At 43.9% G+C, this 19,391-nt stretch overlaps 1 protein-coding gene across 8 annotated transcripts in view; it reads right to left on the reverse strand.

Moving 5' to 3' along the window:
• Positions 1–9,507: 9,507 nt before the first annotated feature.
• PTPRM (protein tyrosine phosphatase receptor type M) overlaps positions 9,508–19,391 on the reverse strand; it is a 665,244-nt gene continuing 655,360 nt past the window's right edge. For all 8 annotated transcript variants that reach the window (XM_066579573.1, XM_066579570.1, XM_066579568.1 and 5 more), the window contains one exon: positions 9,508–10,187. In XM_066579573.1, the coding sequence (XP_066435670.1) occupies positions 10,134–10,187 (54 nt within the window). In that variant the 3' untranslated portion in view covers positions 9,508–10,133. The remainder of the gene's footprint in view (positions 10,188–19,391) is intronic.

The raw sequence follows: 19,391 nt of genomic DNA on the forward strand, positions 1-19,391 counted from the left end.
AAACAGAGAACTGTACATGGGTCCTTACTGCAGAATGCTGCAACTGAGTCAAATAAAAAGGCTAAAACTTTGTCCAAACTTAAGCTGGTTTCACACAAATCTTGCCCAAATATAAATCCCATTCATTTGAATGGGGTCATACACATGAGCGATGTTTTCCTGCATGGGACCGCGATGCGATGTTATGCGAGAAACACATCGCAGTATGTTCTATCTTTCTGCGATATTACCAATTGTCTTCAATAGGACTAGCGCTGGCCCCATTGAAAGCAATGGGAGAACTCCGCGATCCTCTGTGACAGCAGCGGCAAGGGATTCCTTCATCCCCGTGGGGAATCCCTTTAGACGCATCTTGGAAATTCCTACACACGCGGCGGGGGTGAAGGGATTCCCTACAGGGGTGAAGGAATCCCCTACCGCTGCTGTCACAGAGGATCGCAGAGTTATCCCATTGCTTTCTATGGGGCTGGTGCTGCTGCCGCACCATTGAGAACAATGGGATGAAGGGATTCCTTGCAGTGATGTGTGGCTGTTTTCACATGAAAATTCTTCGCATCCACGTGGCTTTCACATGGTGGAAAGTGCGATATTGGGCCGTAAATCACAGCCAGATATCGCCCTCGCCCATGTGAAACCACCCTTACTGTTTCCTATTCACCAGCTCGAGAGGAGGGCAAAATAGATTGTTTTAACCCTTTCCAATTCAATTCCCCTGCACGCTCCCCAGCTCTTATTCATTTTGGGTGGGAAAGCACCCTGTGGATTACTTGGAATTATTCAATAGAAACACATAAAAATGATCTGGCAGGATGAATTTATTAGCTATTTTTAAAAACTAAATATGAATTATGAGTGTTTTACATCGTGAAGATCAATTGTAGTAAACCTGTAAATATATGTATATTGATATTACATACGTTTTTATAAAAAGACTCTATTCATTGCTAATTTCTCAGATAGATGGATGCAGACATCTTTGGTTACTTTTCTATCACCCTGCCTATACCTTTCCACAATCCCTTCTATAGTACCCAAGATAGTAATAATGCCACCTGTGCTACCCCACACAGTAGTACGGTCCCTGTTTAGCAATAATGCTTTATGTCCCCACTCAGTAATAACTCCTCTTGCCTCCACTTCGTAATACTGCCCCTTCTGTTATCATTCACTAATAATGCCCTCTTTTAAAAATAATGCCCCCTTTTTCCCCCCTTTCATAAATTGTTCCCACCTTTCAGAAATAATGTCCCCTTTTGAGAAATAATGCCCTCTTTGACCCATTTTATTAATAATGTCTGCTTTTCAGAAATAATACTCATCTCCTGTGTCTCTCCCCGGAAGCTGTATTGGATGTGCTGTTCCCGGCTGACTTCCATGTTGTGCGGTTATCTGACACATAGGATCTCTGCAGACATTCCCTGGCCTCACTAATGCTGAGAACTAACTACAGCAATCATGTGTTAGTGACATTACCAACAAAGTCAACGGGGATGAGTATTTTCTGCCGTGGGTTTGCTGGGCGCTGTCATTGGCCCTCTTGTAGAGCCATGGTTGATATTAACCAGTCTTTGTTAAGAAAACAGATTTGTAGCTAACCAGGCTTTGGTGCCTTTCTTTTATGGGCAAAACCTCAATTCCATACTTTCAATCTCACATCCTCAATATAACCCTTGTGTGGTACCATGCAGCCTTGTTCATTGCAGTCCTGTACTTTGCAACTGGTACCATACGAAGGTTAAGCAGTTTTTATCAATCAGGTCTTGGAGAAGTTATTAAAGTGGTTATCTCAAAATCTAAAGTTATTTTATGTTTAGTGGAGGTATCACCACTGAGATCCACACCGATCCTGAGAATGTGGGTCCCGTCTTTTCCTCTTCTCCCACCTGCAGTGATGTCAAACTAAACGGAGCGCTGCTGCGCATTAGCAGCTGCCGCCCTATTCATTTCAATGTGGCTGAGAGAAATTGCTGAGCACTTGTGCTCTGCCTTCTCCAGCAGTCTGAATGAAAGTGAATGGAGTGGCACTGCACGATCACTGCTCCAGTCAACCTCCTCATCACTGCAGGATGAGCAGTAAGCCTGCAGTGAGAAGGTTGGGATCACAGGACCCCGGTTCTTATCTTGACTTGGATAACTACCAGACCATATTTTATTAGCAATCAATACAGAAATCCAGGTAATTCTAAAGGGTTCACTTACTTTTTCTTTTAACTGTCCTTTCTTACACTTTTTGGCTCAAGATATCCTGAGATGAATGGCACAAGATAACCAGGTTTAAAAAATAGAGCAAATCCTGCCTTACTCTCAATGCCTGACACAGTAAAAGGCAAGAAAGGACAACGTACATAAATGTTTTTAGAGTTTACCATCAATGTAACTGCACTTTACACTTACAGTAATTGGAGGTTTATGTGCTGTGCTCATATTTCTAAATAGAAGGCATTACTACATGAGGATGTCATTAGAAATCCCCACCTGCTAAGGCATAACGGGCTGAGGAACAATATAGGTTATTGCTATGCACAATAAACTGTTATTATTAAAGTGAGTCCCAACTGTGCCATAATCCTTTATTAAAGTCTAAGGACTGATGTCTTCCACACATATACATTACTCCTAACTTCGGTAACTTCGGTGGACGAGCACAAAAGCTGCTACTTATTTAACAGGGAAAGAAAATCTCAGTTTTATCCTTTTGAGTTTAAAGGCAAAATCTCCTTTTAGAATACCGGCTACTTGAATTAAGCAACTAAAAAGAATTTCCTACTATCACTATTTATGGTATGTCCGTTTAAGTACGGTCAGTAATGGGTTGACTGTTGGGCTCCTAAATGATCCCGAATTAGGGAGAAGTGATAAGCTTACTTTCCTCATTCATATTAATGGAGAAGAAAAGTGCATGCCAGGAATGGTGCCCATTCTTATTGCCAGTGGGGTTCAGTGTTGGGCATACCACCTGTGCAGACGTTTCAGCTGCACAGGAGCCTAGGACAGGCAGGTGGCCTTGACTGACTTTTGGGTAGCATGATCACATGACAAGCACACATGATCACTGTGGCCAATCCCTGCCACAGCATTGCTGTTTTTCTTCATTTTAGCGCATATTAGATGACATTATTATTGAAGGGAGGCATAACTGGCATTATGACTGAATGGGGGCATAAGGGGACATTACTAATGAGTGAAGGCAAAAGGGGTTGTTATTATTGATTGGGCGCTTAATGCTACTATGACTAATTGAGGGTATAAAAAGAGCATTATTACTGAGTAGGGGACAAAGGGGCATTATTACTGAGTGGAGGCACTAAAAGTAGCACTTATGCATGGGACCTACAGTGAGCACCAAAAGAGGGCTAAAGATGAAAAAAAGTTTAAACATAACAAAGCACACAGGCCTATTGATAATTTTCGTTTACCTCCTTTTTTTACTTGTGCACATAAGACTTGGAGAAGATATCTAATGTACACAGGTACCAGGGCAGACTTTATTGGCCCCATAGCCTCTACTGCAAATCCGCATGTATTTCATTCTGGTTTTGCGGCAGAGTTTTCTGGACACTTGGGATTAATTTCACCACAAGCATTGCAAAAGATAAAATCTATGATAAAAAGCTGCTACCGTTCTGCAAGACAATGAGCACGCTGCAGATTTGTAAAGTTTGAAGCGTGCTCTGATTTTCAGGTAGATTTTTCTGCTACATGTAAATGTGGTTTTGCAGATGCCATCCAAATGTACTGTACTGTAAATTACCAAGAAGAGTGAAATACAACCTACTACAGTAAGCACATCATTAGGAGAATTGTGAAAATTCAATTTTCAGGCAACCTATTATTAGGGAATTTTGGTTGTTTAAAGCCCAGAATGCAAAGCAAGTATAAAGAGCAGCTCTCACTGTGGAGAACTTGACTCTTCTGTGCATTATATGGACAGTAGTAGTAATCATTAGGAAATTATAGTACCAGTGTTTCTGGTGGTGCAATGCACCACTGACTGATATAATATAGTGAAAGGGGTTGGAGTTGGTCACAGTTGCTAAACCAGCAGAGCCAGACAGCAGCCGTGTGCTTACAGGACCTGTAATTATGTCACTGTCATGTGATCAGTCAGCGGGGCTCTGAGCTCTGTTTAGATTACATGACTGACATCATCACAGATGCTAAGCCAGCAGAGTTGGACAACAGCCGTGTGCTTAAAGGACCTGTGAGGATGTCATGGTCATGTGATGAGTCATCGGGGCTCTGAGCTCCACCCCTGATCACATGACATTGACGTCATCACAGGTGCTAAACCAGCAGAGCTAGGCAACATCTGTGTGAAGCCCCAGTGACTGATCACATGAAATCCCCCATTCAGTGCACAGAGATGAAGGAACTGTGATGATGTCACCATCATGTGATCAGGGGCGGAGCTTAGAGGCCAGCTCATCACATGACAGTGACATCATCACATGTAACTCACTCACTCACAGACAGGTGGTCATTAGTATTTTGACTAGTAATCATTAGGAAATTATAGCACCAGCCCTGCTACATACACATCTCACACACACACAGCTCTGGTACATGCACATAACACACACAGATCTACTATATGTCCATCACATACAGCTCTGCTACATACATTTTTCATCCCATACAACAGGGATTACAACCAGCACAGCAGAGTCCTGCACACACTGATCACCCCCTGGTCATGTGACCCCAAACTCCTCCCACACAGGTCACTGATCACATGATGTTGACATCATTACAGGTGCTGTTAGCACACAGCTGCTGTCCGACTCTGCAGGTTTTTAATAAAGTGAAGGACCTGTGACGTTGTCACCATCATGTGATCAGGGGCGGAGATCAGAGCCCTGGTGACTGATTCCATGATGGTGGCATCTTCACATGTAACTCACAGTCACTCACTTACAGACAGGTGGTCATTGGTATTCCATAGCAACTGAGGCCACGGGGGTTTATAAAGGATGTAGTCTGCCCGTAATCTGCACAGAGATGAAGCACCTTTGATGACGTCACCGTCATGTGATCAGGGGCAGGGCATGTAACTCACTCACACACAGATGGACTGGTGCTCATTAGTATTTTGATAGTAACTGAATTTTTCACATAAACTGTAGTGATAACATTACATAGTAACACTCCCTGACAGATTATAGCTCACCTCTTGGGGTACCAGCGGTGGGACACACCATGCATCACACCAGGACAAATGTTCCGACACGGCATTGATAAAACAAAACAAGTTCTTCTCACATCTGTTTGGTGCTGCTAACGGGACTGTTGAGTGACTCATGCCTTTTCTTGAATGATGAAACCTGAATAATGCATGGCTAGACAGTTGTGATTTTGATCATTTACACTTTCATGTGGCGGAGGAAATATATTGCCCTTTTGAATGTATTATCAGGAAAATCATAAATTTAAGAAATGCACATTTTTAAAACATTCCCCTGCATTAACAATAGTATATTGAGCACATGAATCTATCAGGGAGACTGCTGCTCAGCATTTATCAGACTACTAACCATTTTCCTACGTGCTTATGTTTCCCATCAGGCACACCTTCCAAAACATCATTTTTCAAACTTTCATTACATTGTAAATTATGTTCTCATAGTGTATATTGCACATTTCATAGCTCCCAAGTTCCATTTTTCAAGAGCCTTAGCTGTATTTAGGAGAAAGTATTTTTCAAGACTCATTGTCATTCAACTGGTGCTTCCTCCTGGTTTGAAGCAGAACATATTTATTGGTAATTCAATTGATCGTCATCTCATCCTGTAACAAATGTGATTGACTGCATTTTATTTAGCGCAGCTCATCCATGTTGTTGATATTCATTAATACAAAAACTTTCTACTTTCTAAAAGTTCAACAGTTCTTCTTTGCTGCATAGCTCTAACCAGGGACTGTCGCATTGTAAAAGGAACGACTGATTATTTTAGGTGCTCTTTTGCACATAAAAACAAGACAAGCTTGTTATGTGGAGTCCACAATGTACTTTGTCCCCAGTACTGAGGATAAAAGAGGTGAATTCAGAGGTGGAAGCTTACATTGATAAAAAGCATGGCAGAAGTTCAGATGTTTTCCCTGGTAATGATCAGAAATTTCTCCTATGGGCTATTGTGACTATAGTATCAGTCAGCAGCAGGTTAAAGGGGACCTATCACCAGCAATAAGAACTATAAACTAAGTTATGGTGCTTGTAATTTAGGTGATGCGGAATCCAGGGTGCTGTGTCTCACTCATCTGGTTTCTCGTTCTTGTGGTGCTCCCCACTGAGGTAAGCACATGCACAGCAGTGACTCATTTCAGAAGATTGTGCCCTCGCACCTTCTGTAGAGATGAATGGCAACGAGTGCATAAAGCCTTCTGAAGAGAGTCAAACTGCTGTATGCGCGTTGACTCTGCCAGGTCAAACCATAGGAATGTGGTCCGGGTTAGTATGAAAAGAGGCTCCCCGGACTCCATGTCACCTAAACTATAAGCACCATAACTCAGTTTATGGTGCTTATAGTTGATGACAGGTTCTCTTGTATATAGTTATAAAAATTCCATAGCCTTTAGCATTTAAATGTATGTTACTAAAAGATACAGAACCAATGCCCGTAAATGTCTATGTAGGGGCCCCTCTGGATATAGGGGGGAAGAATTAAAAATGCTGGATTCTACAGAGGCAAACTGATTTGTGGATCTTACTGGTGGAGTCCCTACAAAAAGCTGTTTTACCAATCAAATTTAAATCTGAGACTGTTTAAGTACTAGAGTCTCCTAAATATTGGAGGCCAAGGCGCGATAACCCATTTTGTCCTCATTCTTTTCAGTCTCTGGTCCCCACACACTTCTTGCTAACGGTGGAATGAATTGAAGTTATGCTTATACTTAATAACTAACTAAACAGTAGAGTAATGCCTACGTAAAGAGTAGCATTACATGCCGATCAGTCATAACATTAAAGCCAACTGCAGAATATTGTGTAAATCCTTCTTATGCTGCTAAAATATTCCTAACCTGTTAGGGGATGATCTTCACAAGACCTCTTAAGGTGTCCTGTGGTATCTGGCCCAAAGATGTTAGCAGCAGATTTTTAAAGTCCTCTAAGTGACAAACTAGGTCCTCCATTAGACTTTTTTTTACAGCACATCCCACAGATGTTTGATCTGATTAAAATCTGCAAAATTTCAAGGCCAAGTCAACATCATGAATTGTTTGTCATGTTCCTCAAACCATTCCTGCATAATTATTTCAGTGTGGCTGGGTACATTATCCTGCGGAGAGAAGCCACTGTCATTAGAGAACACTGTAGCCATGAAGGTTTCTGCTAAATTTATGTAGTTCTTTGTGTCAAGGTAACATCAACATGAATCCCAGGAGCCAAAGTTTCCCAGTAGAATATTGTCCAGATCATCACACTGGCTCTGGCACCTTTACTTCTTCCCAAAGTGCATCCTGATGCCATCTACAAAGAAGGGAGCGACACAGAAAAGTAGCCGGCACCACACTCTTATGCAAGCTGTCTAAAAAGAAAATCGCTCTTTGTTGTCCATAGCAACCAATCACAGTGCAGCTCTCATTTCTTCCACTACTGAGGTAAAATAAAAGCTGTGCTGTGATTGGTTGTTATGGGCGACAACGACAGATTTCCTTTTAAACAGCTTTCCTAAGAGTGTGGTGTCGGGCTACTTTTCTATGGCCACACTTTGTTTTTTTGAAGTAAGCAAAAAAAAAACAAAAAACACACACACAACCAACATAATGTAAAAGAAAACATGATTAATCATAAAAGGCCATTGAGTTCCACTCTCCAGTTCTGATGCGCACCCATTGTAGGAGTTTTTGGTAGGGGACTGAGGTCAGTATGGTCACTCTGACTGGTCTCTGGCTGAGATGCACTGTGGGTCATATGTATTGTATCTGTATGCTACAACCTGGTCTACAAAAGTCACAATTTTGACACATGCCAAAATTGTGTCTTTTTGGGCTTTTACTCCAGGCTCTGTCAATTTTTAAAAATGTGGCATACATTATAGATGGAAGCATGCCAGCTCATAGCTGGGGTATGTTTCCTTCGGGCATCTTTTAATACATTTACCACAGGAATGCCAGTGCACACTTTACTTAGACCAGAGTATAAAATGTAGCTCTAAATAAATGTGCCTCTGTGTGTTCTGACACCTTTCTATCATAACCAACAATTTGTGCTACAGTAGCTCCTTGGACTAGGCAGATTAGCCTTCACTGCCATGTACATCAATGACTCATTGGACCCATGACCCCATTGCTGGTTCACCCTGTTATTCCTTGGACCACAATTAGAAGGTACTAATCAAAAGTGTGCTGCCAATGGCGGCAGACCATGCATCTGCTATGAAGCCCATAAGGCATCAGGACCCCAGGGTGAATGCACCTGCTTCCTGTACCGTTTTGCAGGCTCCCACTTCTCATACTTCAAGCAACAGTACAACTAATATATATTATACAGTATACACACATACATACATATAAAATAAATTTGAGGGGAGAAAGAGGTCTGGAGGCATGGGGGCCAAATTCAGAGTTTTGCCATGTGCCCCATGAGTTCTGTGTACAACCCCGGTACTAAAAACTACATATGGAAGCACCCACAGGACCTTCTGCTTTGGAGGAGCTGTAACCTAGTCATCTAGCCATCACAATTAGGCCATTGTTAAAGTTGCTTAGATGTTCACACTTGGCATTTTTCCTGATTCAAGGATAATTCCAATCATACACGTGAATGCATTTTACTATTGATGTTTACATAAACTATATTGGCACAGTCAATGCATTTAGGCATCAAAAACATCAATGTGCCACTCTTCTATTTTTCTGGAGTCATCCGTCTCTGGTCACTTTCATGAACTTACATATAGCTATAAAAGGCTATAACTATAGCTATAACAGTGCTGATGTAATGTGAAGGAGGTAAGAATACACTGTGGCTTCTGTACTGTGGGGATGCATTAGGGTCGGCAGTGGTATGGGCAGGGGGACTGGCTGATACTGCACAACAAACGTGACTGGCACTGTACTGATTATTTGTGGATGCCATAATAAGCAATGTTACTGGCGTTGTGGCGAGTACTGTGGTTGAAAGTGTGGGAATATAGACTGATATAGACTTAAGGGATTGTTCCTGTAACTGTTTGGGGCCTGAGTCCAGTGGGGTCTGTATATGTTCATGGAGCTGCTTGGTGACTTTTGATATTCTTCATATTTACAGTTCTGGGTACATCATCCAATACCCAGAGACTACCCACAACGGAGTAACTATATAGTATTACTAAAAATCATAAAGCCTTCACACATTAGTACCATGTAGTGCCTAAGGGTACGGCCACAAAGCAGTACCCAGATGCCATATGTGTGTTGCAAGTACATTTGTCTTATTTCTTGCTTACGTACAACTTCCACCTCTGACCGAGCAATGGCAATGAAATCTGTACAACTGTATTATGTAAAAACACCAGGAAGCTGTGGATATATATATGTATTTTTTATTTATCCTTTACTTTTTTTTTGCAAATTAATTATTTAGTTCTTTTCAAATGATACAAATAAAGTAATAATAACCCAACAAATGGTGACCTGTTAAAATGCAATTTAAAAACAGATAAATACATAGGTCATGTCTCCTTTTAACACATTGTGGTACAAATGTAACAAAACCTGTATGTTGTCCTAGTGCTGATCTCCATGTTCCACAGAACAAAATAATTATTCAAATCAACACTGTTGTAGTTAAGACGATAACAGAATAGTCAATCAAACAAAAGAATATGGATCCTTCATAAGAATGTAATTGTGCTCATTCATATGCCAAAATCCGCTGCTTCTATCAGGCGACTTGGTAGCTGTGGATAAATGATCCATAAACTTCAAGATGCGTCCGTGTCAGGAAAGCAGCAAGACAGTGGGGAAAAAGGCAGTGCAGACAGCTTCCAGATCACTTTTCTCCAGCTCCTCAAAGAGCCAATTATAAGACAGCAAAATAAGCAGAACACTGAAGTCCTCATTGTATATACACAAATATCAAGGAACAATTTGCATTGTTCATCGGAGAGATGGAGATGAACAGTTTTTAAGTTTTGGTCGTCTCATCAATGCAATCAGCCGGAATTTAAATATTCCAGAGCGACCTCGTAGCAGAACTTGTATTGATCCTGGAAAAGGAGAGCGAATACAAATATTCAGATTAGAACAATGAACACAGTAGGCAGCAGACAGGTTGAAATCATGCGACGGCAGGAATAATTTCCATCACTCTTGAACTCGGTCGATTGCTTTTGTTGTAACAAGAATAAATTAATTTATATTGTTTGTCTATTTTGAAAAAATACACTTTCATCATCGCTGTTCTGATTTAGAATGAAATACTTCCAAACTTGGATAATAGCATAAATGATATGTTTTACAGCTTGCTGGCCATGGTGGATGTAGTGATGTCAACCCTGCCCACACACCAGCACTTGCTCAGAGTCATTCCGGCGTTGGACGCAGATATGATCACTTCTGTGCTGGTGTGTGTGGATGGATGTGTCCCAGCTGACAAATCAGCTGTACACATTTATTCTGGCTCCTCCTCATGGAGGATGCCGGTTATACTTCTTGTCTGAAGGTGTTTCTCATCATGTTGGGGGTTCCACTCCCGTTCTTCTGTCTAATAGGTCTGTATGGTGTAGAGGGTATTTGGGGTGTTGGAACATTTATCTCCTAATTTTTAATTCTACATTGGTATTTCATCTGGTTTGTTACATGCCTGTTTAACATCTCTACTGTACATACTGTTATTTAATATAGTAGACGTTATCCCTGTTTTCCAACTACAAAGAGTCAGGGTCGCCTCAGGTTCCTAACATGGAGTTGCCCTCATCAGGATGAGCGCTTTCCTTTTAGGTAGGGTCTCATCATTTTACTAGGTTATGGTCAGATTTACTGCTCCAACATTTTCTGCTTTTGTTAGAAATATTTTATGTCCAATCTGGACGAGGTGTTTTGCATCCAGCTTGGCTGTAACAATAAGCATATCCTGTAGTCACCTGAAATTTCACATGCTGGTTTTTGTTGAATATTAAAAAAAAAAGAAAAAACAAACAAAATGTCAGCAGATAGAAATCTATTGTCTAACGTAAAAATAAAGAAGTATTATAGCCAATAGGATTCATTGCCTATCCTCTGGGTAAATGTCAGGGTAGTGCGTTCTGGCCATCAGGAACCTGTCAAGCGTCAGAACTCTTCCTTACCACAGTCATGCAAAGGAGGTTGGTAGAATGTGGGACTCCATTCCCTACTCAATTAGTAGGGGTCCAAATGGTTGGAGATCCACCAATCAAATATTTATAAAATACTATCCACTGGGTAGGTGAAAACTGTTTTCGGATGGAACTGCCCCCTATATGTAGGTCCGAAGTCTCTGACTTTCTCAAGTAACTTTAGAAATGAATGTAAATGTTTGTCACCCCAGGGAGATAGCGGGATAAATCTGTGATTATATTTGTATATTATATATTGTATTCTATCATTTTTAACACCCAAAAAATAGGTGAATAAAAAAGACAGCAAAGAGCATCATGGATCAAGTAATAAATGCATCTTATTCAGCGAACTTGTCCAATCAGATGCTTCAAATCTTTCTTATTTGATGATTTTTCCACATAAAACAAGAATATCAGAATAATAATGAACAGATAACATAGTTTACACATTTCACTAGAATACACAAGCTGTCCCCATTTCTGCAGTAAAGCTACTACCTGGCAGTTTTTATGTTGCCATTTTTGTCTGGTAATCAAGGTTTGGTGACAGTAGGCGAGTAGAAATTTTAGGGCCCGCACTTACATTAGGGAAAGGTTGTCCAGACCCATTGGCTATGGTGGGATCGGCTGACTGTATGCAGGCCTCAAGTAGAGGCTCTAGTACCCTGTTGTACCTCCTCTATCTTGGATGCAAGATGTGATACGGGCGAGCATAGAGGCTCTAGTACCCTGTTGCACAGTCTCTAGCTTGGATACAAGATGTGATACGGGTGGGCACGGAGGCTCTAGTACCCTGTTGTACAGCTTCTAGCTTGGATGCAAGATGTGATACGGGCGGGCATGGAGGCTCTAGTACTCTGTTTCACAGTCTCTAGCTTGGATACAAGATGAGATAAAGGTGGGCACAGAGGCTCTAGTACCCTGTTACACAGTCTCTAACTTGAATACAAGATATGATATGGGTGGGCATGGAGGCTCTAGTACCCTGTTGTATCACCTCTAGCTTGGATACAAGATGTGATACAGGTGGGCATGGAGGCTCTAGTACCCTGTTGTATCACCTCTAGCTTGGATACAAGATGTGATACAGGTGGGCATGGAGGCTCTAGTACCCTGTTGTACCGCCTCTATCTTTGATGCAAGATGTGATACAGGTGCGCATGGAGGCACACAGGTTCCATACGGTATCCTGTAGGTTATCAGCCCCTCTCAAACTCTGTTAACTGGGTGAAATCTCTTTGATTCAAAATCTCTTCAACTACATTGTAGAGGAGTCTAGTGATCAACAAGTTTTACACAAGAGGAAAAATCTCCACTACACACAAATAGCCTCTGAGAGCCTTTTTATAGGTCAAGGGTACTTTCAGGGCCTCAGGTAAGACCGTTCATCTAATCCCACCACAACTCTCATCATTTGCATATCTGCCTGAGATGTAACTGCATGCCGAATTGTTCAGCAAACTGACATTGGCAGTAACAACACAATGATATTTTTTGTAAATTTTGAGTTATCTGTTACTGTACTTCCCCCGGCTCCTCACCCGTCCTGTGCTGTATATATTTCCATTTGCACAGGAATTCTACATTCAATCACAGGCGACATATAAAGTTATAGGGGATTTCAATTCCTTAGATGCTATTTCTGTATATCTACTACTTTTTCTCTTTACTTTTGCCTGTGTTTTTATTTCCCCTCAGTGAAAGATGTTTTATTCCCTGATCTTCATCTCACTGGGCAAACATGATATAAAAATGCAATCTGGCCACGTTTGGCTGCGGTTTGCTCTAGCTGAAGCTTTTTATTGCTTAAAGAACTCAGGAATCAAAATTAAAATGTTAATTCAGGCTTTATTACTAGACAAGGAATGTGTCCTGACATCGAAAAAACGCTATAAACTGGATGTGCATTGGGTAGCAGGTTTTATCAGGGAAGAAAAGTCACTAGGCCTTAGGAAACATTAATAAAGATTGTTGTTATGGATCAGACACCAATGTCGCCCTTACACAGGCATATGTGGCCCACGTATTATGCACGTATTTTTCACGCACGTACAATACGCAGTACACATCAAATACTCATGCACGGGTTAATTTGCTGTGTATGTTAAATCCCCATAGCCTATACTGGCACCAAAATAGGTCATGCTACATCTTTTTATGCACGTTTGAAAAAAAGCATAGGTGTGAGCGGCCCAATAGAAATCAATGGGCTCTTAACACCATGTATTACGCTTGTGAAAAATACATGGGGCACATACGCCCATTTGAGTAAGCCCTAAGGAGGTAGGGAGGTAGGAAGGGCAGACATAGTACCAATCTAATAGTTTTTAACCCTTTCCAATCCACTGTCTGACATCTAAAGACATTATGATTTAAGGCTGCACAGCTCCGATGTTGGAAGACGTCCGTCGGGGTTCTCTTACTGTATATTGCCAGCCTCTCTGCTGTCGGAGCCTATCTAACGTGTCACCTCATGCAGTACTGGCTTTAGCCATCAGACAGCGCTATTGTATAACAGCAGAAAAAGAGTAAGCCCCTTAAGAAAACCAGGATACAAATTGGATTGGAAAGGGTTAACATGCGGCATAGAACTTCCTATTGAGTGACTACAAGTAGAGATCTTGAAATCATAAGGAATTAACATAGAAAGTATATTAGAAAACTTTATAACTTTTCATTGTACATTGAATAACCTTTGTTTGCTGAAATTGTATTACCCCTTTAAAGGGAATTTATCCACTGATTCATGCTGCCCTGACCACTAGCAGCATGAAGTAATGGCAGGATCCCTCTTTACAAAAAACGATGTTTTACTCTGAAAATCTATGGCATTTTTGAGAAAACAGTTTTAAAAGAAGTGTTTACTGGACAGCTCTCTTCTGGCTTCTCCCCACCCACTTCAGCTGGATTGACGGGTTGCTTTGTATTTGTGTATAGGGAAAGACTCATCAATGAAGCGGAGATGGGCAGGAAGAAGCCCATGGGGGACTGCCCAGTGGTCACACCTCCCAACCCAACTTTTTAAAAAGTTTTCTCTGTAGCGCCGCAGTGTTTCATAGTAAAATAATAGTTCTTTCTGATGTTTGAGTCTGCTGCTACTTCATGCTCCCCGTCTTTAGGACAATTCTTTTGTAGTCTGTATACGGAATATTAACAACTCTCCGCAACTGAAAGTTTAAAACTAATGAGAAAAATATTGAGCTAGAAACTTTTTGGATAAAACAGCTATACAAAGTCTGGGAACATGAAGTATTCCTGAGCGGAGATAAATAGATTCCAGGTTCATGGTTCAGAATCAGAACACAATCTATTGTATGCTCGTACAAGCAGCCTCTCGCATCATGGAGATAGCAGCAATGTACCCCCTCCTCTGGAGCGCTGCCAGCAGTTTACACTGGCATTATACTTGGTGACACTATGGTATGACTGCGTTCTTGTTATCACTTACTAATTAAATAGCAGACTTATAATGTGAACTAGAATGTGGTGCGTTAGGATTTGGCTGATGTGTGCTTTATAGTTGGAGATAATATAGAAGATTGCATTTACATTGCAAACATTGTTTCTTTTCAGCTCCCTCCAGCTCTCCGCACTCGCTACAAATATGTATTTTGTAGACAAAGGCGGCACTGCGGGATTGAGAAATCAATGATCTTTTCAATCTGATTAAAAAAAAAGACTTTTGAAATAGCCCACGCCTGTGAGCGGCATCGGATTTTGGCTCAGAAGGTCATTTTAACACTTGAGAAACAGATCTGACTAAATGTAGCTGGACTAAATGATAGCAGTAATGCTTATTGCAGTGTATGATTAGAACGGATGTGGCACTGCATGGACATGGACTGGACGGACAGAAGGCGGACAGTCTAATATTCGGCTGAATCTGCACAACGTGTGGTATTAGTAAGGAGTGCGGCACGGTCTCTTCATTTTTGTATGAGACACCATATAGTTCCGGAATCAGATAGCAAGGTTTTAGAGACCTCGGTTTTTTTTTCCTAATCGATCATGTGCTATCTTTCAATTAACTGTGAATCAAGACTATAGGATTGCATAAAATCGGATTTTGATGCAGATTTTCATTTGCGATTGCGCTGCCTTGCAAAGAATGAATTCCACTGTGAAAATCCACACTATTTTCACAATAAATAAAGCATGGTGTCAAGTTGAAAATCAGCAGCATGACTATTTTTCCTGTGGATTTTTTTCTCTTGCAAGTACCCCAAAGGGGGTTTATTAAGTCATATATTTGTTTTAAGAGCAGGTAATGGGGCAAAATCGGAAGACTCTGACCATCTCTAGACTAATGTTTCTCCAGATCCCATACATCTATTTATATGCTGATATCTCCAAATACACACATGATGGCTGCAGCCAATCACAGGTCTCAGTGGCGTACAGTGATTGGCTGTAGCTTGTAAACAGAGACAAGGAGAGGCAGTGCTGGAGTGATGGGGATTTGCAGCTGGTGAGTATAGCTTCTTTAATTACTTTACACCATTGTTTGTTATTAAAAAAACTGGCCAATAGAAAGACAGGGAAGGCATTACAACTTCCCCCTGCGACGTTCAAGCCCTATACCACCCCCCTGCAGTGAGTGGCTGGCGAGATCAGGTGTCACCCGAGTATATAAATCGGCCCCTCCCGCAGCTCGCCACAGATGCATTCTGACATAGTTCAGGGAAAGTGCTGTCTTGCTGGAGTTGCTATAGGGAGAGTGTTAGGAGTTATTTTAGGCTTCAAGAACCCCAACGGTCCTTCTTAGGGCCACATCTGACCGTGTGCAGTACTGTTGAGGCTGCTTTTTGCAGTGTTGCACATTTTTTTATTTTTTTTGTATATCGGTCGTGCAGAGCATTGCATCCTCAGTCTGCAGTAACTTTACATAGTATAGGGCCAGTAGTGCTGAGGCAGGGACAGTGAAAAAGGTGAAAGACGTATACTGTCTATATAGGCAGTGGGCTTTTCCAAAAAAATTTGGGAAAAAACATTCTATTTGGGCTGCCTGTGACCGTCCTGAGTGTACTGCGTCTCTGCTGGGGGTAGTAGTCCTAATTAATACACAGCCAGCTAAGTGTTACAGCAGGCTTGCGCAAAATTCTTTCCTGGCTCTGCGTTGCCCGTTACATCACCGCTGGCATCCTGTCCAGAGGGAAACAGTCTGCAGTAATTTTACATAGTCCAGGGCCAGTTGTGGTGAGGAAGGGACAGTGAAAGAGATATACTGTCTATATAGGCAGTGGGCTTTTCCAAAAAAATTTAGGAAAAAACATTCTATTTGGGCTGCCTGAGTGTACTGCGTCTCTGCTGGGGGTAGTACTCCAAATTAATACGCAGCCAGCTAAGTGTTACAGCAGACTTGCGCAAAATTCTTTCCTGGCTCTGCTGTGCGTTCCGTAAGCGAAGTCAGCCTCCAACCACAGGCCAATAAGCGGCACATTTAATTACAGTGTTCTGTTTCTGCACTACTGGTAATACACCATGCTGAGGGGTAGGGGTAGGCCTAGAGGACGTGGATGTGGGCGAGGACGCGGAGGCCCAAGTCACTGTGTGGGCACAGGCCGAGCTCCTGATCCAGGTGTATCGCAGCCGACTGCTGCGGGATTAGGAGAGAGGCACGTTTCTGGCATCCCCACATTCATCTCACAATTAATGGGTCCACGCGGTAGACCTTTATTAGAAAATGAGCAGTGTGAGCAGGTCCTGTCGTGGATGGCAGAAAGTGCATCCAGCAATCTATCGACCACCCAGAGTTCTGCGCCGTCCACTGCTGCAACTCTGAATCCTCTGGCTGCTGCTCCTCCTTCCTCCCAGCCTCCTCACTCCATTACAATGACACATTCTGAGGAGCAGGCAGACTCCCAGGAACTGTTTTCGGGCCCCTGCCCAGAATGGGCAGCAATGGTTGCGAATCCTCTCCCACTGGAGGAGTTTGTCGTGACCGATGCCCAACCTTTGGAAAGTTCCCGGGGTCCGGGGGATGAGGCTGGGGACTTCCAGCAACTGTCTCAAGAGCTTTCAGTGGGTGAGGAGGACGATGACGATGAGACACAGTTGTCTATCACTCAGGTAGTAGTAATTGGAGTAAGTCCGAGGGAGGAGCGCACAGAAGATTCGGAGGAAGAGCAGCAGGACGATGAGGTGACTGACCCCACCTGGTTTGCTACGCCTACTGAGGACAGGTCTTCAGAGGGGGAGGCAAGTGCAGCAGCAGGGCAGGTTGGAAGAGGCAGTGCGGTGGCCAGGGGTAGAGGCAGGGCCAGACCGAATAATCCACCAACTGTTTACCAAAGCGCCCCCTCGCGCCATGCCACCCTGCAGAGGCCGAGGTGCTCAAAGGTCTGGCAGTTTTTCACTGAGAGTGCAGACGACCGATGAACAGTGGTGTGCAAGGTTTGTCGCGCCAAGATCAGCCAGGGAGCCACCACCACCAGCCTCACCACCACCAGCATGCGCAGACATATGATGGCCAAGCACCCCACAAGGTGGGACGAAGGCCGTTCACCGCCTTCGGTTTGCACCGCTGCCTCTCCCCCTGTGCCCCAACCTGCCACTGAGATCCAACCCCCCTCTCAGGACACAGGCACTACCATCTCCTGGCCTGCACCCACACCCTCACCTCCGCTGTCCTCGGTTCCATCCACCAAGGTCTCTCAGCGCACCGTCCAGCCGTCGCTAGCGCAAGTGTTGGAGCGCAAGCGCAAGTACGCCGCCACGCACCCGCACGCTCAAGCGTTAAACGTGCACATAGCCAAATTTATCAGCCTGGAGATGCTGCCGTATAGGGTTGTGGAAACGGAGGCTTTCAAAGGTATGATGGCGGCGGCGGCCCCACGCTACTCAGTTCCCAGTCGCCACTACTTTTCCCGATGTGTCGTCCCAGCCCTGCACGACCACGTCTCCCGCAACATTGTACGCACCCTCACCAACGCGGTTACTGCCAAGGTCCACCTAACAACGAACACGTGGACAAGCACAGGCGGGCAGGGCCACTATATCTCCCTGACGGCACATTGGGTGAATTTAGTGGAGGCTGGGACAGAGTCAGAGCCTGGGACCGCTCACGTCCTACCCACCCCCAGAATTGCGGGCCCCAGCTCGGTGGTGGTATCTGCGGCGGTGTATGCCTCCTCCACTAAACCACCCTCCTCCTCCTCCTCCTACGCAACCTCTGTCTCGCAATCAAGATGTGTCAGCAGCAGCACGTCGCCAGCAGTCGGTGTCGCGCGGCACGGCAGCACAGCGGTGGGCAAGCGTCAGCAGGCCGTGCTGAAACTACTCAGCTTAGGAGACTAGAGGCACACGGCCCACGAACTGCTGCAGGGTCTGACAGAGCAGACCGACCGCTGGCTTGCGCCGCTGAGCCTCCAACCGGGCATGGTCGTGTGTGACAACGGCCGTAACCTGGTGGCGGCTCTGCAGCTCGGCAGCCTCACGCACGTGCCATGCCTGGCCCACGTCTTTAATTTTGTGGTTCAGCGCTTTCTGAAAAGCTACCCACGCTTGTCAGACCTGCTCGGAAAGGTGCGCCGGCTCTGCGCACATTTCCGCAAGTCCCACACGGACGCTGCCACCCTGCGCACCCTGCAACATCGGTTTCATCTGCCAGTGCACCGACTGCTGTGCGACGTGCCCACACGGTGGAACTCTACGATCCACATGTTGGCCAGGCTCTATGAGCAGCGTAGAGCTATAGTGGAATACCAACTCCAACATGGGCGGCGCAGTGGGAGTCAGCCTCCTCAATTCTTTACAGAAGAGTGGGCCTGGTTGGCAGACATCTGCCAGGTCCTTGGAAACTTTGAGGAGTCTACCCAGATGGTGAGCGGCGATGCTGCAATCATTAGCGTCACCATTCCTCTGCTATGCCTCTTGAGAAGTTCCCAGCAAAGCATAAAGGCAGACGCTTTGCGCTCGGAAACGGAGGTGGGGGAAGACAGTATGTCGCTGGATAGTCAGAGCACCCTCCTGTCTATATCTCAGCGCGTTGAGGAGGAGGAGGAGCATGAGGAGGATGAGGAGGAGGGGGAAGAGACAGCTTGGCCCACTGCTGAGGGTACCCATGCTGCTTGCCGGTTATCCTTTCAGCGTGTATGGCCTGAGGAGGAGGAT

Source organism: Eleutherodactylus coqui, chromosome 9 (genome assembly GCF_035609145.1).
Source record: "Eleutherodactylus coqui strain aEleCoq1 chromosome 9, aEleCoq1.hap1, whole genome shotgun sequence".
Taxonomy (NCBI): Eukaryota; Metazoa; Chordata; class Amphibia; order Anura; family Eleutherodactylidae; genus Eleutherodactylus; species Eleutherodactylus coqui.